Below are 26,398 nucleotides of genomic sequence, written 5' to 3' on the forward strand. Positions count from 1 at the left end.
ATTACTAAAAAAAAAAAACAAAACCGAAGTGGACCTGCAGATCAAATGGTTGAGTACCAACTTTGAATAAGAAAAAAAAGAAAAGGTGAGGCAATACCCAGGTTCTGAGTTCAAGCTCTGGCACGCGCACGCAAGCACATACAAACACACAAATGCCTCTGACATGTTGGGATCATTTCTTCTAAAAACAAAGCAAAACAAAAAGGATCAGAAGCTGCAGGGAGAGTGATAGAGGGGGGGCGCTGAGATGGGAATACATGTGGAAACAATGAAATCTTCCCTTGTTTAACTAATATAAGCGATTTTTTTGTGTGTGGGTCATGGGGTTTGTCCCTGAGCTCTTCAGCTCAACGCTATCACCGTATCCCTTGAGCCAAGTCCCACTTCCCTTTTTCTAGAGGTTAATTGGAGATAAGAGTCTCGGGTCCTTTTGTGCCCGGGCTGGCTTTGAACCTTGATCCTCATATCTCAGCCTCCTGAGTAGCTAGGATTACAGGCATGAGCCACCGCACCTGGCCCAATGAGCAATTTTTTTTTTAAGTAAAGAAACCTTTGTATTGTTAGATTATATACAACTATGAAAATAGAACAATGAAGCCTATTGAAATTGTTTGGAGAAAGAGGGAAAGGGAGCAAGGAGAGAGATAGGGTGAGACTGATTGGAATAATTTTGTAAAAATGCATGGAAATATAACACTGAATTTCCCCCCACCCCCCCACCCAGACACACCCTCATGTCAGCTAGTAAAAAAGAAGAGGAGTCAGGAAACGGGACAGTGAGATTCAATCTGTGAGATTCACCAGATGTGGGACGCCTACAGGGAAAGTTTTCGATGTTTGTTGTGGCTGGTACTTAGTTATTTCCACCCCAAATTTGCACAAATTCTCTTAATGCCAGAAATTCCAAGCAAAAGGAAAGAATAGTTTTGCTTTAAAAAAAAAAAAAAAAAAAGGTGTAATTCTACCCTTCCAACGAAGCCTTAGGAAAACCTGCTCTTATACATCAATTGCATGTGAATGAGCTACAGTTGTTTACACTGCAGAGGACATGGTCCTGAGCACCCCAGTTTAGAGAACACCAGGTAACAAGCATTCATTGCTACCTAACCAACATCCAGCTGGCCAGTTCACAGCCGCAGCTCTAGCCCCGCCCCCTACACGCAAGCCTTGGACCCGCCCCCTAGTGGCACGCCCCATCCGGAAATGACGTACACCCTCGGTAGTTCTTCTTCCGCCGCCCGCCGGTGGCGCGGCCTAGGCCAGCGCGGGGTTGTACGTCGCCCTCGCCGTCGTTGCCGCCGCCGATAGAGGGATTCTGGGTAACGGCCCCGGCTAGCTAGGGCGGCTGGCTCCGCGCCTCGGGTTCCACTCAACGCTAAGTCCGTTGGCAGTGGCGGTTGTAAAGCCGGGGCCAGAGCGACATGGAGCAGCCGTGGCCGCCGCCGGGACCTTGGAGCTTCTCTCAGGCCGCCGGCGAGGCAGAGGACGAGAGCGATTTGGACGTGTCCCCCGGTTCTCCCCGCCGCTGCCCGCCACCGCCGCCGCCGCCGGGCGGGAGCGTCCAGGTGAGAGCGGGCCCGCGTGCGGTGGGGGCCAGGGGGAGATGCTGCGTCTGCAGCCCCGGGTGCCCCGAGTCCGGGATCCCGGGCTCGGGGCTCGGGACGGGGTGTGGGGGGGGGGGGGCGGATCCCGGATCCCGGATGCCCCAATCCCTCCGCTATTACAGCATCCTCGCCGGGAAGAGGAGGGCGTCGTGTGTTGGTCGCCCACCTCGGCGTCCCTGCAACAGCCGGGCTTTCACCCTGGGTTGTTTTCTTTCCCCACTGCGCCCGGATTTAGGGCACAGCCCCCCCCCTCCGCCCCCACACTGTGCAGCCCTGACCCTTTGTCCTCTCGTAGGCGGTTTGAGGCGAATTACTTTGTTAAAGGCTCCTGGTCCACAGCGGAAGGAATCGTGAGTGATAGCACTTGAAGAGTCCCTAAAAGATCCACACATATTCTTTTCGCCCACCGAGACATCCGAGTCAAGTCTGGAAATCTTGATGGTTCTAAGCTTTTTAATGCTTGTTATTGATGCTAGCCCACCGAGACTTGTCTTTCCTTTGGTGCTTTTTTTTTTTTTTTTATTTTGCTTTACGTAATTCTGCAGGAAGAACATGTAGGGACACACACACACACACACACACACACAGAGTGTAACCTTTTCTTGTAGATTTCTCTCTCAGGTTCCTGGTGCTACTTGTGATTTTTTTTTTTTTTCAACTCAGCTTTTCCTACCGCTGAAACTTCCTCAAATGTGTTCCCATTTAGGATTTTTCCTGGTCTTTTCTTACGTAGGTAGTGCTCAAGGCTCACATCATCTTGTTGTGGTATTTTCTCACCTTGTTGTGTTTTGGTCTTGTATTTCAGGAGCACCCACTTCACAATGTCCAGTGAAGTGGCTTGTAAATGGCTTGCCTGCTCCGTTTTTGTTTGGTTGTGCTTTTGCTTTTGCTAATGGGAGTCTAATAAGAGCAGAATTAATAACCGTTTTTCTTGAAACTCGTTTTGCTAGATGGTAATGAAGATGAGTGATTTAAATGGTTTGCCAGCAAAGAGAGCATAATAGCCTTAGGCCTAGCTAAAGGAGTTCAGTTGGCTTCATTCAGGAAAAATGCTGTTTCATAACCGCAGACAGCCCTGCTCCAGCTAGTCGGTAGGAAAGCAAGGCAAGGTGAGAGGGGGAGTAGTCACCCACTAATTATGGATCACTAGTGTCGTCTGTATGTATCATGTTTATGAACACATAATTCTTTACAGGGAGGATGAACAACAGTTGCTGATGCCAGTTGTGGATAGAAAGTAGTCCTAAGAGTTTCATTGCAATTATAATTGAAGCACAAAAATAGCCCAAGAGAAAGTGAATATGAAAAATATTTGTGTATTAAGTCTTCACTTCTGCACTTACATGCTTTTTTAGATGAAGTAAATAGGCTTTAGAAGTAAATTTGCTTCTTCTCCACTGAAAGTGATTTCCCCGGGAGGAGTTGAGGGGCGAAGGGGAGAATGGTGAAAGGGGTTACATCCTTCAAGATGTACATTGAATGGTAACTCCTTTGTACAGCAGCTCAAAGAGAATAGAACTAATTTTTTTAGGTTCCCCAAGGCCATCTAGGTAGGTAATAACTGTAGAGTAAAAATGGGAATTTATTACTTTAATCCAGCCCTGCCCATCCTGTGACACACTAAAAAACTTTTTTGGCTAAGACTATCTTCCAATGGTCTTGAAATTTGCAAAGTCATTATTCATTCTTTTAAGTTGATTACAGATCTATTTATTTGTCTTGCTGGCTTTAGAACTTAATTATCTGGGTTGGGACATCTGGAAACAACAAAATGTTTTAATACATTTGATAGGCATTTAAAATCCACTTTAAAATAAGGTTTGGATTGACTTTAACTAGATATGAAAGATTAGACATCATAATGTGGTAAATGATGTGTAGATCCTGGATGCAATTGATGAAAAGGTAGATGTGAATTGAGAGGTCTTGTTAAGGAATATTTATGTAAGGTTATAGTGAAGTACTTTAATGCTCACCATTCTTTTTTGGTTGTTTTGTTTATTAAAATATTATTTTGTCCCTCTACAGATTTAATATGTTCATAGATTGAAGTAATGCCTAATACTTAGTCTTCTGAGTACATGTTAAATTTATGGTTAAATGGTGTCTCACTAGGACTTGCCTTTCTTGGTGTAGCTTTCCTTTTTTAAAGTTTATTTATTGTACAAAATACACGTAATGTATTTTGATCTTGTTTACTACCCTACCCAGTATTCTGTCTTGGGGCTTTGTTTTTTTCTTACAAATTATTTTGTTTCTGTTTTTTGTTGTTTTTTGCCACTCCTGGAGCTTGAACTCAGGGCCTGAGCACTGTCCTTAGTCTTTCTCAAAGCTAGAGCTCTACCACTTACGCCACAGCACCACTTCCGGCTTTTTCTATGTATGTGTTACTGAGGAATCTAACCCAGATTTTCATGCATGGTAGGCAAGCCCTCTACCAGTAGGCCAAACTCCCAGCCCTCTTACAAGTTCTTTTAAATTCATTGTTCTCTTTTTCTTGACTATTTCAGGCCTAGTTAATCTACAGTTTCTCTTGAGCCCATTCTAAGGTAGCAGCAAATAAAAACAAATATTTTACTTGATTATTTAGGGACACAGAGTGTGCAGTACCCGGCTCCCAGTCTACTGAATGAAGAGAAATACAACAAGGATAGCAGCAGTGTTGATCCACATTTATCCCAGTAGAAATCTTGACTTTGAAAACTCAGCTAGGAAGAAGGGCCCTTGCTCTCTATTTGCCTCCCAATTCTTTACCACTGCCATTTTGTTCCAAGAAATGGAGCTTTGTTTTATTCATCTAATGTTTATTTAATTTTACCTTCTCAAGAAGCTGATAGTCACAGAAACAAGCACAATACTATGTGAAAAACATTATTCTAGAAATATTCATATATTAGGTGGAAAGAAAATAAGACAAGGATGCCAGAATCTGCTATATGAATTACCTAGAGGGAGGAAGATTGCCAAATAAAGAGGAAGAGAATGGGTGAGAGTTCATAAGCAAATAAGTAAGAGTAATTAGAACTGAGTCTGTAAAGATAATGAGAAGGAGAATCATAAGGGACCAGGTTATTAGAGTTGTACATTATCCCAAGACTCTAAAGAATGAATAAAAATGATCAGATTTGGGTTATATTTTGAAACGATCACTTGAGCTAATAGGATAGAGAATGGTTGAGATAAGACAGGCTATATTTATGTAATTCAGGTGTAAAATTAGGATGACTTAGGTAGTGATGCAGATAGAGAAACAGATTGGAGAAAAATAATTCTCAGTGAATACATATACACTTGGCTAAGTACATGCAGCAACTATTGCTCTCAAATGTAACAGATCAATAAGTAGGATACACTAGTTAACCCTTCTTAAATAACTTTGTCAATTGTAATGAGGTTAGAGAATATCTGTCTTACCAGTTATAAGTAAAAAATTTTCTTACCAGTTAAAAGTAAAAAATTTCTGTTAAAATTTTCCCGTAGGTAGGTAGAAAGATAGAGCCCTGAGTTCAGTCCCCACTATTGCAAAATGAAACAAAACCCCCTTATATCTCTAAAGGTCTTGTTTTTTGCATGTGGAATGTTGAGGTGATGAACTAGACTAAACTTTGTTCTCATTCTGCTTGGGGCAGTATTATGAAGACTATAAATCACGTTTGTTGAGCACCAGATATGTGGAAATCACTGTAATAGTTGACAGGCTTTGTGTTGTTTTTTTTTTTTTCCAGAAGGATGTAAGTCAACAGAATTATTGTGTAACTCATGAAACAAGACCTGTAATATAAAAATGTAGCTATAGACACAGAATATAGGATATGCATTGCACCAAACATGGTACACAGAACCTTTGAATTAGAAAACAATTGAACTATGCTGCCTTCTTCGTTTCTTACAAGTGTTTTCTCATTCAGATGTATAGCCATGGGATTGAGCTGGCTTGCCAAAAGCAGAAGGAGTTTGTGAAGAACTCTGTGGCGTGCAAATGGAATCTTGCTGAAGCTCAGCAGAAACTTGGTAGCTTAGCGCTGCATAACTCTGAGTCCTTGGATCAGGAACATGCCAAAGCACAAACAGCAGTGTCAGAACTGAGGCAACGGGAAGAAGAATGGCGACAGAAAGAAGAGGCTCTAGTACAAAGAGAGAGGATGTGTCTGTGGAACATGGATGGCATTAGCAAGGATGTTTTTAATAAGGTATGATATTTTATTGGGCCATAAAGGAAAAACAAATGGACACTGGGGCTGGAGCTTGGATTTTATCCCTAAACCTAAAAAGAATTTTAAAAAAGGGAGAAGTCAGGATTGGGAAAAGAAAAAAAACAAACAAGCATTTGTGTACAAGTATGACTGGTGTTGTTTTGGCAGTTCATAAAAAGTTCTTACAGAAACCTATACCCTGGCAATTTCTAACTTAGGCAGTCTTCATACAACTATGAATCATGGCACATGGAGTGTGGGTCTAGACTGCCTCAAATCTCAGCTTTGTCACATGGTGGCTTTGTGACCTTGGGGAAGTCACTAAATATCTCTAAACCTTAATTTCTTCAACTATATAGGATCAGTGTATTGAATAATGTCTGAAAAATATGGTAGCATGAGGCTTATTGTTAAGTTCAGATATGTGAATGCATTCTCATGTTGTTGTGGCCTGTTAGCTTGCCAACAGTTTTATACACATGATTACTGATTCATTAGACAAATCTTTCAATGTTTATTTACCAATATGTTTTTAATAAACTCAAGTGGTAATCTAGTTCTGAGAGGACCCCAGAAATAATGCTGACTCTGTTAAAAGGGTATGTTGATTTTGCCAAGCAAGTAGTTCTTTTCAATTGTACTAAAATCAAAAAGTACCTGGTTCAGGACAAGTATTGACTGACCATTCAGATTATGGACTCATGGCCAACTTAAGTTGGTTATGAAAAAAAATTGGCACAGAGTTCAAGTAGCATTTTTCTTCACTATATAGCATACAATAGAAAACATCAGTACATCCCACTTACAGAGTCAGTATTGTATTCTAAAACTCATATGTTGTATGTTTTTGCATGTTAGAATGCATGTATGACTTCAGGCAACTTTTTATTTTTTGTATTTCTGAATTTTTTGTTTTGTTTTGCTTTTTAATGGTAATTGGAATCAAATCCAGGTCCTTTTGCCTGGTAGGCAAACACTCTACCATTAAGCTGTATCTCCAGCCCCTGTGGGCAGTTTTAATTTACCATTTTGAAATATTTGTTTATATGTATGCATGTACTGTTACATATGTGTGTGTAAGTGAATATATACATATCTATGTATATAAAATGGCACCCAGTGTTCTTAAGGATTGAGAAATGTGGGAGAAAAGATTTTCATCCTTACACATTTTCTTTCTTATATCCCTTACTTACCTGGTTATTGTTATAGAGGGTTTTTTTTAGAAATTCACACATGTTGCAAGTGAAGAAACTGAAAAAGTGACATAATTTAAGGATAAATCAAGTCTGAGAGAAAAATTCCAGACTGAGAATATTCTTTAATATGCCTTTAAGAATGAAAGTGATTGAGAGAGAGCAGGGGATGGGGTGGTGTGTAACCTCTCTGTACATCACCTTTTTTATAATAACAAAAGGTTTTTTAAAGAATGAAATTATTTCCACCATTTATGGAGATAATAGACATTAATAAAGGAACACCAATCTGAGTGCTAGTGTCTCGTGCCTGTAATCCTACTCATGAGGCTGAAATCTGAGGATCATAGTTCTAATCCAGCCCAGGCATTAGTGAGACTCTTATCTCCAATAAATTATTCAGAAAAAGCCAAAAGTGGCACTGTGGCTCTGATAGTAGAGGACTAGTCTTGAGCAAAAGAAGCTCAAGAACAGTGCCAAGGCCCTGAATTCAAATTTATAATTAACATTTTAAGGAATGTACAAATACTGTACGGAAATGATATTAGTATATTTATGTAAAAAAGAACAGGCTTTCTTTTAACTTTTTTTTTTTTTTGCCAGTCCTGGGCTTGAACTCAGGGTCTGAGCACTGTACTTGGACTGTCTCAAGGCTAGAGCTCTACCACTTAAGCCATAACACTATATACCAGTATATGGTACTGAGGAATTGAACCCGGGTCTTCAAGCATGCTAGGCAAGCACTCTTACTGCTAGGCTAAACTCCCGGCCAAGAAGTGATTTGGGGCCTTTTTAAAGCTCTTTATCTTATTTATTTATTTATTTATTTATTTATTTATTTATTTATTTATTTATTGCCAGTCCTAGGCTTAAGCTCAGGTGCTTGAGCACTGTCCTTGGATTTTTCTCAAGGCTAGAGCTCTACCACTTGAGCCTCAGCACCATTTCTAGCATTTTATAAGTATGTGGTACCAAGGAATCAAACCCGGGTCTTCGTGCATGCTAGACAAGCACTCTACCACAAGGCCAAACTCCCGGCCCTTAAAGCTCTTTAATATGAAATTTTCAGTATTCACAAAGAGCCCCACATTGCACATCAACTGCATCATCATTCTCCCACTCTGATCTGTACCTTCTGCTCCTGTCCTTATTAACTATTTTGTTTAAGTTTTCTATAGCATTTTACTTTGAGATACACAATGTATGTAAAAATTTTAACAAATGTAAAAGTATATAGTGAAAGTTTTTTTTTTTAAATCTTCATTCTGTAACATATTGGGTCAGTGAAATTCACTCATTTTCTGTTAAGGTTGCAAAGACTACTTCTTTGTATTTATACTAAACTTAAACCTTAGGTTTGAGGGATAGACATTTCACCTGTCTTTAACCATCATTGTTTTCTAGACATATCCTCTTTACCTCTTTGTTTCTGCCCTCCTGGCTCCACTCTCACCTGTTTTCTTGAGCACTCCTAGTTACCTTCTAGATCAGCTTGGGTTCTAGTACTGTAGTCAGTAACATACATAGGTAAATTATCACACTAGCTAGAGTGCTACTTTTTATCCTTGAGAAAAATTTCAATAGTTTCACATTGATAAATAGGGAGCATATAAAATTAGAAATTAAAATGTGCCTTCTGTTTCTAGTATCATTTCCCACAGATAACCTCTGAGTTCATATCTAGAGTTTCTCTGTGCCTGTACTAATTTATGTATTTTCTCCCCTACAACAGAATCTTCAATTTACTTTATCTGTATATATCACTCTAGTGTATGTTAGTGTATGTGTATACATACACTATGTATGTAACATATACTATTACTTTATCAATTTACTTTATCTGTATATATTGCTCTAAAAGGGATATCTCAAGGGTTATTTTATTTCCAAAATGCATTTAGAGCCCAAGACTAGTTAAAATACTTTTTTTTCTTCTAGAAGGAATAGAAAGGCAATTTTTATTTTTTAAAGTTAACATCTCAACATATTGATTACATAGCTGCTTTTGTTTCTTTACACTTTGATTCTAACATACCCTATCTTTATACCACAAGTTAATTGGAATATTTTTATGTGCCAGTCATTTGCTCAAAATCAAACATTGGTTTAGTCTGGAGCTTAAGACTTGAGAGTACTGGTTTAGATTTACGCTGTCCAACTTGATAGCCACTAGTCACGTGGTTTATTGAGTACTTAAAATGTGGCTGCTCTGAATTAAGATGTGCTGTAAGTATAAAACATACCAGGAGCTGGGCACAGTGGCTCATGCCTGTAATCCTTGCTACTGAGGAGGCTGAAAGCTGAGGATTGGAGTTCAAAGCCAGCCTGCACAATACAAAGCCCAGAGACTCTTATCTCCCATTAATAACTAGAAAACAGGAAGTGGGGCTGTGGCTAAAGGGTAGGGTGGTAGACTTGAGCTGAAGAGCTCAGGGACAGTACCCAGGCCTTGAGGTAGTTTGGTAGCCTTGAGCTGAAGAGCTCACGGACAGTGCCCAAGCCAGAGTTCAAGCCCCATGACCTACCAAAAAAAAAAAGAAAAAATACCAGGTTCCACTGATTTGGTACCAAAAACTATAGTGTATATTAAATAATAACATAGGTTATTAATTTCATCTGTTTCTGCCTTTTTTTTATATATACCAGTTCTGGGGCTTAAACTTGTCCTGGGCACTGCCCTTGGGCTTTTCCTCAAGGCTACTGTTCTACCATTTGCGCCATAGTACCATTTCCGGCTTTTTTTTTCTTTTTTTTTTTTTGCCAGTCCTAAGCTAGAGCTCTACCACTTGAGCCTCAGCACCATTTCCGGCTTTTTTTCTGTGTATGTGGTACCGAGGAATCGAACCCGGGTCTTCATGCATGCTAGGCAAGCACGCTACCATTAGGCCAAACTCCAGGCCCATTTCCGGCTTTTTCCATGTATGTGGTACCACAGAATTGAACATCATGCATGCTAGGCAAGCACTCTTACCACTAGGCCACGCTCCTGGACTGTTTCTGCTTTTTAATGTGGCTAATGGAAACTTTTAGATCATTAGTTGTACTTGTTTCAGCAGAACATACACTAAATCTTAATTATTACTTATATTTCTATTGGGCAGTGCTGGTCTAAATGGCAAAACAGATAGAGAAAAGTGCTTTTATTTTGAAATATAAATGTGTGTGCTTCTTACACTTTTCCTTGTAAATTGACAGAGTGCTAGTATGTACTTTTCATACTTTTTTTGGCAGGAATGATTTCAGACTTTTAATGTGATCACAGAATGTTCTCAAGAAACTGTTCTGCTGGTTTTGGTGGCTAGATAAAAAATTCATGTTTAATCTGTTTTATGACTTAATTCAACAGAAAGTAAGCATTTTTTTTTCTTTTGGTGCCAGTCCTGGGCTTGAGCTCAAGGCCTGAGCACTGTCTTTGGACTTTCTGAAGGATGGATCTCTACTACTTGAGCCTCAGCACCACTTCCAGCTCTCTTCTATGTATGTGGTACCAAGGAATCTAACCCCGCTCTTTGTGCATGCTAGGCAAGCACTGTACCACCAGGCCAAACTCCCAGCAGTAAGCACTTTTTTTTTCTTATTTAATTTAAAAACATAAGATCAAAATACCAACTTTGACCTTTGGTGGTTTTTTTTGTTTGGTTTTTTTGTAATTTATACAGGGGTTACAGTTACATTCGCCAGATAGTAGGTGCATTACTTCTCACATATTAATACCCCTTCTCATGTTTTCTCCCCATTTCCTTTCCCCCACCCCCTCCCAATCATCTAAGCACTTCTTTAGTAGCACTTTGTACTTTGTACTTGATTTTAAAAACTAAACTAGAGCCTGGATTGTGGCCTCTTGTAGAGTGCTTGCCAAGCATGCGGGACGCCCTGGGTTCAATTCCTCGAAACCACATACACAAAAGATGGAAGTGGTCCTGTGGCTTAAGTGGGAAAGTGCTAGCCTTGAGAAAGCCTAAGGATAGTACCCAGGCCCTGAGTTCAAGCTCCAGGACTGGCAAAAAAAAAAAAAAGTGTATATATATATATATTGGGACTCAAGGAAAAAATAATAAAATGTAATCAAGATGTATTAGAAGTTTATTATAAAAAATTGATGTGCATATACTTTGCTCTCTATATGGTTTGAATTTGAGTTTACTTGCCATAAGAAATCAAAAAATTAGAATACAGTTGCAAATACATGTAGAAAGTGAATAATGAAGATGTAAATTGTGCATATAAAAAACTTTTCTGTACTTAGCTTATTAGAAAGATTAATTCAGTTGTGTCATTCTTTACTATTTCCAAGATAAATCTTTTTAAATTTATTTATATTAGAGTTTAATATACTTTATTATAGAGGCGATACGGAGAGGGATTAAATTTACATACATCATGTAATAAGTATATTTTCTTTCATACAGTCTTTCCTCCCATCTCCACCCATGAGTTACATAGTTCACTTTAATCAGTGTCCAGTGTGCTCTACTGCTGCACTGTTTCACCCTTTTTTCCCCTCGAGTTCTTTGCCCTCCCTGCAACCCTTCTGAAGATATACACGTGAATGCACCATACATAAGGTGAAGACACAATCATTCAAAAACTAAAAAAAAGAGGTCTTTTGTTTCCATATTTCTGAGTTCTTTTCAGTATATCATTTTATATACACTGAGAAGGCACTAATAATTTGTACCTTTGTGATTCTCTAAGACTATCTTCTTTTGGTCTCACTATATATGTGTAAAGGATATATCTTTTTTAATGAAGAGTTAAATGGATTAGTTTAATGATATACTAGAATAATATATCAATTTTTATTGTCTATAAAAAGATTGTGTCTAGTATCTGAGAAAGAAGATTCAATTAGAATATTAGAAAATCTGGTTTTAAATGTCTCAATTTTTTCAGAGTTTTATTAATCAAGATAAAAGAAAAGAAACAGAAGATGAAGATAAATCAAAATCATTTATGCAGAAGCATGAGCAAAAAATCAGACATTTTGGTAAGTCTGCTATTTGAATTTCTTTCTTTGAAATGTTTGATATCAAATGTATCTGTGTAAAAACTGGATTTATAAAATGGGAGCCAAATAAGATAGGGCACAGTTGTGTAGCTACTTTTGACAGAGTTGTACAGATCTTGTCTGAGATAATTTCTTATATTCATAAATAGGTTGAGAGCAAGCTAAATTATGAAGAGAAGCAAAATTCAGCTAATACTTTTTTTTTTTTTTTTGCCAGTTCTGGGCTTGGGCTCAGGGCCCTGAGCACTGCCCTTGGACTTTCTCAAGGCTAGAGCTCTACCACTTGAGCCTCAGCACCACTTCCGGCTTTTTTCAATGTATGTGGTACCGAGGAATTGAACCCGGGTCTTCATGCATGCTAGGCAAGCACTTTAACCACTAGGCCAAACTCCCGGCCTCAGTTAATACTTTAAAGATAATCTTATTTTAGTTCATAGGATTTTTCTCTAGTTCTTAAGTAGACTTTGCATTTTGTCCTTTTCCCCCTTGATACCTTTTTTTTTAATATGGTTAAAAGATTATCTGTGTTTTCCAGAAGATTTTTCATGATGCTGTGTAATTCATACATATCTAAAATATTATTCAGAAGAATACAGTAAGTAATTGGACTGTATGTAAACAACTAAAAAAGTCATTTCTTCTCTTGGAATGAGTGGGATGAGATCAAAATAAGTAAAGGATTCCAGAGAAGAGATAGCTTTGTAATTTGCTTCTGAGGAGCACACTGCTCTTCCAAGGAGATGAAGCAGCATGTAGAAATGCAGTCAGAAAGTACTGCGATGTGTAACAGAATGAGCAACAAGCTACTGCTAGAGTGGAAGTACTAAGGGAAGTGTTATGGGTTTAGGCTCAAACCATGGTTTTTATATTTATTCAAGGTAATAATGCTAATTTAACAAATATGACTTTATTTATAGTTTGTTCATGAATGTCTTAAATGGCATATTGGAATTTTTTTCCTAGTGCTATTGCTTCCCTCCCCAAAGTATTTAGAATTTCATTTATACTTCAGTTTTGTCAACAATATATCTTTTGTTTTCATTTTTCCCCTTTTTGGGCTTTTTTTTTTTCTTTTACAGTCCTGAGGCTAGGATTATAGGTATGAACCACTAGCATCCAGCTTAGGCAAGTTTTTGAGTTTTTATACTTTTTAAAATAGTCAATTGTTATAGTATCTCACTTTGTTATCTGATATATTGGATTTATTTGTATTTGGTTATTTGAAATTTGATAGGGAAGGGGGGAAAACCAAGACGGGTGGGGGGTGTGGGGGGGGAGGGAAATGGGTACCAAGACATGTGAAAGGGTATCAATGTATGTGAATTAATGCACCTTCTATCTGGCAAATATCATGTAACCCTTTTACTAATTACAATAAAAAAAATGCAAAAAAAAATAAAATAGTCAAACTATATACTTAATTAAAAATAGTATCTAAAGTAAGAAAATTTACATTTTTGAATAGTGCCATTGTAGCATTTTGTATAGTAGGAAAAAATGAGTAAATTTTTCCTTATGCACTTACTTTATTTTATTCTTAAGACTATGTGTAATTTGCAAATAATTCTTAGCTGTGTTATGTGAGTTACCACTCAAGCCTTTAGTTCTAGCTTCTTAGGGCCCATGTGTTCTGCTACAGGGAAAAATAGGTACTGTCAGAGCACATACTACCCTTCTGTAGATAGAATCCCTCAAATTCAATAGGCTAATTGTTTCCCAGCCATGATGAGAATGTTTCCTCACTTTATTTAAACTGATCTGGGTAGTACTTCTATTAAGAGCATTTTATATGGAAAGATATGCCATCCTCACAAAGTGATTTACTGTCTTAAACTAATGACTGGGAATTTGGCCAACCATTTCCCCGTTGTATGAAACATGTTGCTTCTGAGTAATAATGTTCACAGTAACACCAGTGAATTTCGTAAGTTCATAGACATAATTTCTTTTGCTATAAAATGAGTCAAAAAGTAATGTGGAGTGGGGACAATAGTGGCTCACACCTGTATTCTAGCTACTCAGGAGACTGAGATCTGAGGATCACAGTTTGAAGCCAGCTCTGGCAGGAAAGTCCATAAAATTTATCTTCAATAAGCTACTCAGAAAAGGCTGGAAGTAATGCTGTGGCTCAAGTGGTAAAGCACTAGCCTTGAGCATAAAGAGGCTCAGGGACAGAGCCCAGGCCCAGAGTTCCAAGTTGTAGAACTGGAATGGGGGTGGAGGTGGAGTGGGTAATGTGGTGTGCTGGTTAATTCATCTAGTAGGACAAAGATGCATTACTGGTAGAAGCATGATAAAAAAAGAGAAGGCTTGTTCAAGTGTAGAATAAGAAATTACTAATCTTTTCAAGATGAAATGGACAAACATAATTAATCTAGTACTTAATGGCCTGATAATTCCTTAAGTATAGGGTACCATATTGAGGTTTTGGCATTTGTTACTGCTACTGGCAAATTTGGTTATTTATTGAGTCCGCTGGATTGGAATACTGAAACATCCGTGATGAGGAGAGTCCCTGCTGTTGACTCTGTATAATCTCAAGCCCAAATCACTGTGATCCTTTAGTTTTTTAAACTATTGTGAGTGTAATGAGATGGCTTTGAGAAAAGGCTGACTCGGCACCTACAGGTGATTAATTAGCAGTTGTTTGCCATTGGATGTTGTGAGCTTCTAGTATCTCATCTGTAATACTAACCAGAGCCTTGCTGTCTTCAAACCCAACCAGACTTGATAGCCACTCCCAGATTCACATTGTGCCTGTTTCTTAGTGGAAATGCACATTGGCTTTTCACTTTGGAGGAGATATCCTACTTGCTGCAGCACATTGGATCCACAGAAATGTTACTAAGGTAGTAGGCTACCAAAATTTTCATGTGTTTTATTTTCCACTTTCTGGCATGCATGTATCTTACCAAGGCAACTGGGGCACCTGCTACTTCCTGCTCATCAAGTTCCATCACCATAGAGTAGATCAACTTGTCTTGTGGGATAATGAAATAATCAGAATCCCCTTTGATGGGTTGGAGGCATGGCTCAATGGTAGAGTGCTTGACTAGCAAGCTCCAGGCCTGAAGTTCACACTCTAGTACTGCCAAAAATTCACTATGACAAACTATGTAGATAGATGCTTGAATCAAGACAGTGAAAGTTTGATACTGTCCCTCCTGGGAAAGAGCAAATGCTTCTGATGCTGTATGCTTATTGTACTAAGGAAAATAGCATTTGCCAGAATGATAACTATATTTATATATTTCTTTAAATACATCTAAATAGGAAGAGCTGTCATCAAATGAAGACTTTATACAGGCCTGGTACATGGGTTTGGGTGTGGGGCTAGTAGGTGTAGGGCTGTAGGAACTTTATACCAGTATTTCTCTGTGCCATTATGTGTAGTTATACTTGTCAGAGTGCTTCCTAGCTTTCTCTTATGCTGTTTGTGGATTGATTTCCTTGTATTGCCTTTACTCTTATCATTAGAAAAAGTATTCTCTAATCATAGATGGTACAATTCTAACTGTGGAGTATTATGAAGTATTGAAATCGGACTTTGTTTCCTACATTTGCATTTAATAATTTAGTTGATTCACACTATAAATATAAAATTCTACTTTAGACATAAATCCTGTTTTCTTTTAAAATTCACAAGGCAGCTTGATTTAAGATTATCTTTATACCATCACTGTCTTTGTAATTGCCAGAGCTGCTTTTTGAAACATCCAAAGCAGTTTTTTCAGAACATACGATTTTTTCCCTGTAGCCAGAGTTACCTGTGATTGAGCAGTTTTTGAATCTGTAGAATGATGTCACTGGAAATTTCATCAAAGCTATAGATATGTTCACAGATAGGCTTTATTTGCAACTTCCTTCATTGTAATCACTTAGTTTTGTTTCTCAAAACATAACAGTTATTGCCTTTTTAAAAAAATACATACTATATAATGTATAATATGAAGTAAAATAAGTAGAAATTATGTGATCTGATTTTTTATTTCATTTCTTTAGACATTAGATAATTGTATGCATGTGTAGAAATATCACAGTAAAATCCATCTTGTATAATTAAATTCTTCACTGTAAATATACTTTATTTTTTATCACCAAAATTTTTTATGGCTTTATCTTAGGAATTCTAGAATAACTTACCATTGAATAGTTATTATTGCCAGATTCTGGTAGCGCATGCCTGTAATTTTGGTTACTCAATAGGCTGAAATCTGAGGATTGTGGTTCAAAGCCAGCTCAGGAGAACAGAAAAGTCTGTGACACACTAATGTCCAGTTAACCACCAAAAAAACAGAAATGGAGCCATGGCTCAAGTGGTAGAGCACTAGCATACTAGCAGAAGAAGCTCAGGGACAGTGCCCAAGCCCCAGGACTAGCAAAAAGAGAGAAGAGAAAGAGAAATGATTACTGTGAAGTGTTAAACTGCATTACTCTGTGAGATGGGGGAGAACTCAGTAATTGTTTATTTGGAAGCTATTTTAGGAATCAGGTGGAATATTAATAGTTGATGGATTGAAAGTAAGTCACCATGAAGAGACATACATAATTTGGAACATGTAGTAGTCAGAATATTGTCATAGTAAAGTTTTTCAAGTATTATCATTTAATCTCAAACAAGTCCTTTGAGTTAGGTACTATTTTAGCCCTATTGTCCACCTGAGAAAAGGGAGGCATAAAAAGGGACTTTGTCCCAGGCACAACTAGTGTTCAAACCTAGGCAGTTTAGTTCTTTTTTGTCTGCTTTCCCAGCCATTAGGATAGGTTGCATATCTATTTGCAAATTCCAAAATAGCATCAGATATATTCTGTTCCAGCAGTGTATCAATTCTCTATTCTTGTCACAAATTTCCACATCCTTTTTACAAAGGTCTGTATAGACTACCTGTAACTTCTAAATTTTATAGTAATTCAAAATCTGATAACAAATATTACTCAGCTACAGAAGATCTATATCTTAAGTGCTAATTATATTTCAGGTATTAAATAGTTGAATAGCTTAATATGCAATAATACCCTAGAAGCACTTCCCTTAGAAAATGTTACAAAATACTGAATTACCAAAATCATGTAGTAAGTCAGGATACTGCCATGTTGAAGTGACAACTGTTATAGATGAAAATATTACCCCTTCAGCAATGTAAGAAAGCCAAGACAAAACTACATAATAGTATTTATTTTATGACTTAAGGTATAAGAAAAAGGTATCCTTTCACTTGCTGTGATTTCCTGGATTTATTAACTCTCTATTCTGAGAAGTAGTTCAAAGTAACCTTTTATAATCAATTTTATGAGAATTTCTGTAGTCATTCCTATAACCGTCAGTATCTGAAATGACCTATCATTGTCACTAAAGTGCTGGGGAAATAATTTCATAAAGTTGGTAAAATACTTGGGCCTGCAGTCCTAGCACTTGGGAGACAGAGGTGGAGGACTCTGATCAAGGTTGGATTGTATAGTAAGACATGGACTTCCTGCCCCCTTACCCTCCACCCCCCTGCCCAGGGTTCCATTCCTCAGTACCACATTAACAGAAAAAGCCAGAAGTGGGACTGTAGCTCAAGTGGTAGAGTGCTGGCCTTGAGCAAAAGAAGCTCAGGGACAGCCCTGGCCCTGAGTTCAAATCCCACGACTGGCAAAAAAAAAAAAAAAAGTTCTTAGAATGCCAAAATCACTTTGCTCCTTTCCTGCACCACCACCCATCACCCTATACACACACACACACATGACTGGAGATTGAACCCAGGGTCTTCCCCCCCACCTTTTTTTTTTTTTAAGTGAGGAAAAGTTAATAGTGTATCTTCTACTGATCTCTACAGGTTGCTAACAGTATTTAAGTAAAATATTTGTCTTTGGTTTTGTTCTTATGTTCTCAAGTGGATTTTAATATGTAACCAAGTATTGTGTGAAAGGTTTACTGTCAGACTATCATGCTTGATTTAGTAACATCCAAATGTGCTTGGTGAATCTGAAGAGTCTAATTTAATGCTTACAAGTGCAACACTTTAGTTCTGTGATTACCTGGTCATATTGACTTTGACCAAATATATTAATAGACATAAAATTTCAGGTACATTTTAAATACAGTTCAAATTCATTTAACATATTGACATAAGGGGGTAGTAAAAACAAGTATGTTAAACTAAGTTTTAAAATAGCCATTGAAATAATGTTAAAAGTTAACATATAATTACTTGTCTTAGTTTCTCAATTTGTTAATTTTTCCAAATTGGCAAATGTTAACGTTTATTATATCTTGGATATTTTTCATAAATTAGACATAACTGAATTTCTGGGGTATTTTAGTTTTTCTTAAGCATGCCAAGTGCAGTTTGTTGAGCTTTGCTTTCTTTTCTTAATCTTTCCAGAGGCAACACTTTTATTCACTGAGTGAGTAATATTTATTAGTTTTTTGAAATCTTGTGTATTCATTTGTAGCCTAGGAACAAGTCTTTAGGCATTCCCAGATTCAGGACTTCTTTTGACTTAAACTGGCCACTCAGTTTTAGCTTAATTATCTGAAATTGTTACAAATTTTAGAAGTTACTTCCATTCCAGTAATATGAATTGACTTTAAAGAGAATCATTTAAAATTCTTATTTTCCTCCCTCACAGGAAAGGAAAAGGCATTTGACATTCATGACTTTACTCATTATTTTATAGGTATGTTGAGTCGATGGGATGATAGTCAGAGATTTTTATCTGATAATCCATACCTTGTATGTGAAGAAACTGCTAAATATCTTATTTTATGGTGTTTCCATCTAGAAGCTGAGCAGGTATTGTATAAACTTTTTTAAGTTTCTGGGAAAACTTAGTATTTTAAAGTTTGTTTTTGTTTCATGTTATTTACTTTGAATGAAAGCAAGATCTGTTTATAGAGAGTGTGTGTGTGTGTATAGTTTTCAGAGTTTTAAGGTGGGAAAGTTTTTAATCATTTCAGTTAACATATTGAGAATTTCCCAATGTGCTTTTTCTTCTACTTCCCAATTATTCTAGTATACTATAATCCTTTTTCTTTTTTTACTAGTCATGTTTCAAAACTAAGAAAGTGAGCTGGGCCCCAGTGGCTGGGCCCCAGTGCCTCATACCTGTAAATCCTAACTACTCAGGAGTCTGAGATTGGAAGATTGTGGTTCAAAATCAGCCAAGAAAGTCTGTGGAATTGTGGCTCAAGTGGTAGAGTGCTAACCATGAGCAAAATAATTCGGGGATAGCTCCTAGGCCCTGAATTCAAGTCCCAGGACGCACGCACGCACACACACACGCACGCACACACACACACACACACACACACACACCCAAAATGTGGGCTGCAAGTATGGCTCAAGTGGTAGAGTACTTACTTGCTTGGCAAGCATAAGGTCCTGAGTTCAAATTAATAAAATCTCAAATAGTAACAATCACAGTATTAAATCAAGCCAGTAGCATGATTTCCCCATTACCTTTTCTGGTTCATATAAAAATAGAAACAAAGTTTTTTTTATGAGTCCATATAGTTGATTTAATAAGTAAAGAGGGTAAAATCAAAATTTGAATGCAAATATCTGAAAATATTTCTTAAAACTTTAATCTGTTTACTTTCAGAAAGGGGCTCTAATGGAACAAATAGCACATCAAGCTGTTGTAATGCAATTTATTATGGAAATGGCCAAAAACTGTAATGTGGATCCAAGAGGGTGTTTTCGTTTGTTTTTCCAGAAAGCCAAAGTAAGTAGTCACTTCATACTGTTACCCGGGAAGGTTAGGCCATAGCTCAGACTTTAATATTCTGTGCACATCAAAAGAAGGCTGACTTCTGGAACTCTGCTATTTGGGAGACTGAGATTGGAGGATATTGGTTCAAAGCCAGCTTGAACCAAAAAGTTCAAGAGACTGTAGCACAAAAAGTAAACCAGCAGAAAGCAAACTAAAGGCATGGCTCAAGTGGGAGTGTGCCAACTGAGCAAGCAAGCTGAAAGAGTTGGCTTGCAAGCTGATCAAACACAAGGCCCTGAATTTAAACTTTGTTGCCAGCAAATAAAAAGCTGAGTCCCTGTAGCTCATGCCTGTAATCTTCGCTACTCAGGAGGCTGAGATCTGAGGACAGTGGTTTGAAGCCAGCCTAGGCAGAAAAGCCCATGAGACTCATACTTCCATTTAACTACCAACTTTTTATTTGTCCATCAAAAAGCTGGAAGTAGAGTTGTGACTCAAGTGATAAGAGCTCTAGCCTTGAGCACAAAAGTTCAGGGACAGCACTCAGGCCCCCTGAGTTCAGGGTTCAGGCAAGACTGGCACAGAAATGAAAATGTTAAAAAAGGAAGAAAGAAAAGGGAGGAGGGGAGGAAAGGAAGAGAGAAAAAAGAGAAGGAGGGAAGGGGAAGGAAAGGAAAGAAGGAAAGACAAGACAGAAAGATGGCACAGTTTGAAGAGAGTAAAATCCATGAGACTCTTATCTCCAACCAGAAAAAAGCAGAAGTGGAGATGTGGTTTAGGTGATAGAGTGTCAAGGGTCTGAGTCTAGGCCTTGAGCTCAAGCCCAAGGACCCGCACACACAAAAAGAAGATAGAAGGGGGTGTTAGGTGTGAGGGAGGGCAGGAAAGGAAAAGTGGGGAAGAGAATTTACTCTGATGGTAATACCACTGAGTAGATAATTTTGGGGGGTGGGTGAGGATACATATACATGCATAGATACATATATATATATACATGTACATATTAAATATAATTATATATATATAATTTATAGCTATGTGCCTGTGGTTCATGCCTATAATCCTAGATTTAAGGATTTTTTTTGGTGAGCCACCAGTGCCTACCAGCATAATTGTTTTTAAATGTAAAAAGGCAACCAATGTGGCAGCAATCTTACCACATAGTTCTGAACCTTCTGAAGTATAGTCTGAATAGGTAAGTTTCCTAAAATCATGGAAGTTTTTCTTTTGTTTTTTACAATATAGTTAAATGAGGAAAATAAGCTGGCATTCTACCTAGGCATATAATAACAGGTCTAAATTTTTATTTAACACATAAGAACTTTATTCATCTTAAATTACTAGTGTTTAGAATTTAATAGGACAATGGAATATGACACACTTATACTTTGAAATGTACTTTAACAAGCCAGTCCTGGGCTTGAGCTCAGGGCCTGAGCGCTGTCCTTGGACTTTCTCAAAGCTAGAGCTCTACCACTTGAGCCTCAGCACCACTTCTGGCTTTTTTGTATGTATGTGGTACCAAGGAATCGAACCCGGGTCTTCGTGCATGCTAGGCAAGCACTTTAACCACTAGGCCAAACTCCTGGCCAGTCAATAGTGTTCTTAATAACTAAAAATAAGCAATAATATTCATGAGGCGTTTTGTGTTAGGCATTGTTCTTTGTGACAGCACTTTATATGAATTAACTTATTAAGTCCTTTTGATGTTCTATGAGGATTTGTGTCAGTTAAGGATTTGTGTCAGTTAATTTTGTAGGTAAGAAAATTGGAATACAGACATTAAAGTCTAGTTACTTAAACCTCTCGACCTAAGTTTGCGGTGAAGTCGAAGTTTGTGTTGGTTGGTTTTCAGAAAGTTTATGTGTAGGTGTAAGAGCCAGCTTCTCTGTGTCTAAACTTGATAAAGATACTAAAATATAATGAAGGAAATGTTCCCTAAATTCATAAAGACAGGGTGACAATATGGAAACTGTTTGAATTAAAGAATAATGATGCTAATACATATAAATATTGATGCTAATCAATGGGTTTAACCAAGTTTTACAACCCAAACTCCTATCTGATCATATTTTTCTACCATTTAAATTTAAAGCATTGTCTACCAGTAGGATTCTGTTTATTAAGAGTTCTGGTTATAAATCATTGGATTTCTAAGAGTTCCTTTGACCAATTTAAATCATATTTCTTTCTTTCCATAATGTTGAAAAGTAGATACTTGATTAAAAGTATATACTTGCTTTAAGAGGAACATTAAGATGTTTCTCAGTGAAGTTGAATGACAATTTTCTTTGGTTTTCCTGGCTTTTACAAATAGAGAATAAAAGGTTGGAGAGCTAGCAGAAACAGGTAATATTGTCTCAATAAAAAATTATAAGAATATCTCTTGTTTTGTTTTTTAATTTTATTGTTGGGATGATGTACAGAGGGGTTGCAGTTGCAGTTACATTCATCAAGTAGTGGGTACATTATTTCTTGAACATTGTAGAATATCCCTTGTTTAGCAGTGGAAATAGAGTAAATGGGAGAGGTTAGAGGGATTTTTGTTGTTGTTGTTGTTTGTTTTTTGCCAGTCCTGGCGCTTGAACTTAGGGCCTGGACACTGTCCTTGGGCTTTTGTAAGGCTAGCACTCTACCCCTTGAGCCACAAGTACCACTTTCGGCTTTTTCTGTGTATATGGTACCAAAGAATAAAACCCAGGGCTTTGGGCATGGTAGGCAAGCAGTCTACCACTAGGCCACACTTCCAGGCCTCCTACCCCCACCACCTTTTTTTTTTTTTTTAATTCCATGAAGGATCCTGATAAAAATAAGGAAACACAGATAAAGCCTATGTTTGTTTTTTCATACTTGTGTATATGTATAGGGAGGGGTTGTTTATTACTTTGTTTTATTGAAGCAGAAAAATTGGAACAAACAAGTCATTAATATTGATAATATATAACAAGTTGTTTCCAAACTCAAGTGTACAGCAACAACAAAAAACCAGGTGATTCAATCTGATGGAGGTCATGACACTGTTTCTACCATGTCTGCCTTTTAACTGTTTACCTTGTCTATATGTTCTCATGTTCTTTAGAATTTACTGGGTGGTCTGAAAAATGTAACAGTTTTTGTGTACATATTCTAGGCAGAGGAAGAAGGCTATTTTGAAGCATTCAGAAATGAACTTGAAGCTTTCAAGTCAAGAGTAAGACTTTATCCTCAATCAGAAAGTTTTCAACCTATGACGGTTCAGAATCATGTTCTCCAGTCTGGTGTTGGATCTATAGGTTTAGTAGAATCCTTACCACAGGTAAATTGGAAAAGTAAATATTTATTTTATAAACAATAATTGGCATGGTTTTATTCATTTGGATAATTCTTTTTTCTTTGTCTTTTTTGTTGATTGGGGAGATTAAACTCGGGGTCTAGGCAATCTCCCTGAGTCTCTTTGTGCTCAAGTCTAGTGCTTGACCCCTTGAGCCACAGTGGCACTTCCAGTTTTTGAATGGTTAATTGGAGGTAAGAGTCTCACAGGAATCTTTCTGCCTGGGCTAGCTTTTAACCATGATTCAGATCTTAGCCTCCTCAGTAGCTAGGATTTACAGGCATGAGCCACCAGTGCCTAGTTTGGATAACTTCTTAAATGTCATGTTACCATCTTAAATATTTTCATATTAAAAAACAGCCTAATTTAGAGTTGGATACTGGTTGATCACACCTGTAATCCTAGCTACTCAGGAGACTGAGACCTAGAAGTCATGGTTTGAAACCAGCCAAGGTAGGAGAGTGCATGAGATAGTTATCTCCAATTAACCACCAGAAAACCGGAAGTGGAGCTGCAGCTCAAAGTGGTAGAACAATAGCCTTGAGCAAAACGACTTCAAGGGCAGCACCCAAGCTCTGAGTTTAAGCACCATAACCAAAAATAACAACAGCAACCAAAAAAAAAAAAAAAAAAATTGAGCCTGGGACTGGGATTTTAGCCTAGTGGTAGAGTGCTTGCCTAGCATACACAAAGACCCAGGTTCAATTCCTCGGTACCACATACAAAGGAAAAAAAAAAAGCCAGAAGTGGTGCTGAGGCTCAAGTGGTAGAGCTCTAGCCTTAAGAAAGTCCAAGGACAGTGCTCAGGCCCTGAGCCCAAGCCCAGGACTGGCAAAAACAAACAAAAAAATGCCTTTAGTTCTGTTTCATACTGTGGGATGGCTTAGGCTTAGGTAGGAGGATCAAGTTCTAAGACCAGCCCCAGAGTAAAGCATGAAACTTGATTTGGGGGAGAAACAGGGAGAGCTAAGAGGGAGAGAGGAAGAGTGGGAAGAGAGTGGAAGAAAGGAACTGGATGGATGAGTATGGAACAATGAGGAATTGAATCATTTAGGGATATTGATTGCTTTGTGCTACTTCAAGTGTTTCCATGACACTCATGGGTAAATGAGTTGTAGAGCATCTCTTCAACTAGTTGACTACTCATAACTTTGCCACAGAAAAATGGAGCTCAGTCATAGCAGAGTGATTGTGAGTTATGTTCTGAATTTGGCCTGGATTGTCAGAAAAGGACTTAGTACTGCTTTTTGGAACAGGATATAATATTTATCATTTTTTGTAGAGATAAAGTTGGCCAACAAACTTAAGTCTTAAAAGTATTTTGTGCTAGGGGGCCGGGAATTTGGCCTAGTGGTTAAAGTGCTTGCCTAGCATGCATGAAGACTTGGGTTCTATTCCTTGGTACCACATACATAGAAAAAAGCCGGAAGTGATGCTGAGGCTCAAGTGGTAGAGCTCTAGCCTTGAAGAAAGTCCAAGGACAGTGCTCAGGCCCTGAGCTCAAGTCCGGGACTGGCAAAAAAAATAAAAAGGTATTTTGTGCTTCAGTCTTACTCCAAAGTTCATCTTCTTTCTTAATCTGCAGTACTGTAGAGAAATGGAGAATGCAGCAAAATATGTCTTGCATGTGCTGGCATAAAACTGTGTTCTCTATTCACTGTCTTTTTTGTGTGTGTTTTTGCCCCTAGAATCCAGATTCTCTTCAGTATTCTATCAGTACAGCTCTCCGCAGTTTAAACTCAGTGGTACATAAAGAAGATGAAGAACCCAAAATGATGGACACTGTGTAATTTCCTTAAGACTGCTGAGGCCAAGTGCTATTTTGTTACAAGAAAGGAGGAACTTGGCTATTTTCTTGACACTTTTATGGGTGCTGCACTTTATTTTTGTTTGGTTTTTGATGGGAGAGAAAAAAGTACTGAAATGTTTTGTAACTTTTTTTTTATGTGCTGCTAGGTTTTTTGTTTAGTTTTGTTTCTGAAGGGAGGAGTGGTACTGTATGTTGCAGGAAGTCGAACTGGACTGTTCTCCCCCCCCCCCAACCCTTTCTAAGTTGCCTTTAATTATTAGCAATTTTGGAATCAAAGTATGAAAAATCTGCACAAGCGCAATGTTTACAAGAACTGGTTGATTTGAGGAGGCATCTGCTTCATGGTCCTTTGTATATGGATTATGCATATGCCCTGCTCTACAAAAACAAAAAAAACACATTTGTATCCCACTGCTAAGTTTAGCTGTCAAATCTGCTGTTTCAGCATATTAAAAGCAATAAATCAGTTGGTAATATACTTTACTCACTAATCTGGGTGGCATAAACTTTTAAGTCTTTCCTCTTAAATTTGCATTTATATTTTCGGCACCATCAGTTAAATCTTTGACTATAAAAATAAACTTGGAGAAATATAAAAATTTAATTTTTTAAAATGCATTCACACCTCCCCCCAAAGTATTCTCAAAACTATTCTTTATAAGTTTATTTTGCCCTGTTGATTTTTTTAAATATAAAGCTAGTGATTAAAAAAAAATTGAGCCCTTAGTTTTGTTGTTTGTTTTTTAACAAGATAAACTTCAAGCTCACTTTTACTTGACATAGTCTGGGATCTCTCAGGGAGTAAGTTTTAAAAGAATCCTTAACAGCCTGTAAGAATACATTGGAAAAATGTGATTTTAAAAATTATGGTTATTGTACGTTTCACTCTACTATAGCCTTGAAAAATCTGGTAGAACCAAATCCTATGAGCTGCCAACTACTCATTTCTAAGAATTGGATGACGGTGACCCTTCATGGAAATGATGGTTTTTACTATCTTATTTCTTAGCTCAGTTACCATAGAATGCTTCTGAGCTTTATCGCTTCCTATATAATTTACTACAGATATCCAGATATTTGATGATTCATCTTATTTAGTGTTAGATGACAATGCTAATTATGCTATCCTTATTATTTGAGGATTAATCTGATTCACAAAATATGACCTTTGATTGATTGGGGGGTGTAGTCTTTGGCTCAGTACCCATTGAGAATAGCAGCAAACATTTGGAAGATGGCTTACTGTAACTGCGAATACATGCTCAATTTGAGAACCCAGGTAAAGCTGAGCAAACCCACATGGGACTCGAACCTGTGACCTTGGCCTCATCCTTGTTTTCATCGAGGTGATTATGCACTTAGTAGCTACCTGTAGAAATGGACTGGAATTATGGAATCATGCTTCTGTAATGTTCAATCTTCTTGGTTTTCAGAATAAACGTCTTTGTTGTGCTTTTGATATAAATATATATGCTCTATAATAAAACGTTTGACTAATTTATATCATAGTATTCATCAGCCTGAAATTTGTTTTTAACCAGTAACCTAGTCATTGTTTTTTTCTTTTCCTTCTCCTTCC

General features: G+C 37.6%; 1 protein-coding gene across 1 annotated transcript; it reads left to right on the forward strand.

The window, feature by feature from the left end:
* Positions 1-1,235: 1,235 nt before the first annotated feature.
* Positions 1,236-26,320, forward strand: Cdc37l1 (cell division cycle 37 like 1, HSP90 cochaperone). Its single transcript, XM_090329720.1, has 7 exons — positions 1,236-1,565; positions 5,513-5,794; positions 11,887-11,980; positions 18,665-18,780; positions 19,589-19,711; positions 22,830-22,994; positions 24,698-26,320. The coding sequence occupies exons 1-7, from the start codon at positions 1,422-1,424 to the stop codon at positions 24,797-24,799; spliced, it is 1,026 nt and encodes a 341-aa protein (XP_090185846.1). The 5' UTR covers positions 1,236-1,421; the 3' UTR covers positions 24,800-26,320.
* The last annotated feature ends 78 nt before the right edge of the window (positions 26,321-26,398 follow it).

This window comes from Megascapheus bottae, chromosome 3 (genome assembly GCF_031878675.1).
Source record: "Megascapheus bottae isolate mThoBot1 chromosome 3, mThoBot2.hap1, whole genome shotgun sequence".
NCBI classification, from domain to species: Eukaryota; Metazoa; Chordata; class Mammalia; order Rodentia; family Geomyidae; genus Megascapheus; species Megascapheus bottae.

What these genes read in the sequence shown, in the direction of transcription:
- Cdc37l1 (XM_090329720.1), top strand. Translation starts at nt 1,422, where the DNA reads ATGGAGCAGCCGTGGCCGCCGCCGGGACCTTGGAGCTTCTCTCAGGCC. An exon ending in CGCCGGGCGGGAGCGTCCAG is followed by an intron (nt 1,566 to 5,512) that starts GTGAGAGCGGGC and finishes TTTCTCATTCAG; the next exon opens with ATGTATAGCCATGGGATTGA. An exon ending in TCCATCTAGAAGCTGAGCAG is followed by an intron (nt 18,781 to 19,588) that starts GTATTGTATAAA and finishes GTTTACTTTCAG; the next exon opens with AAAGGGGCTCTAATGGAACA.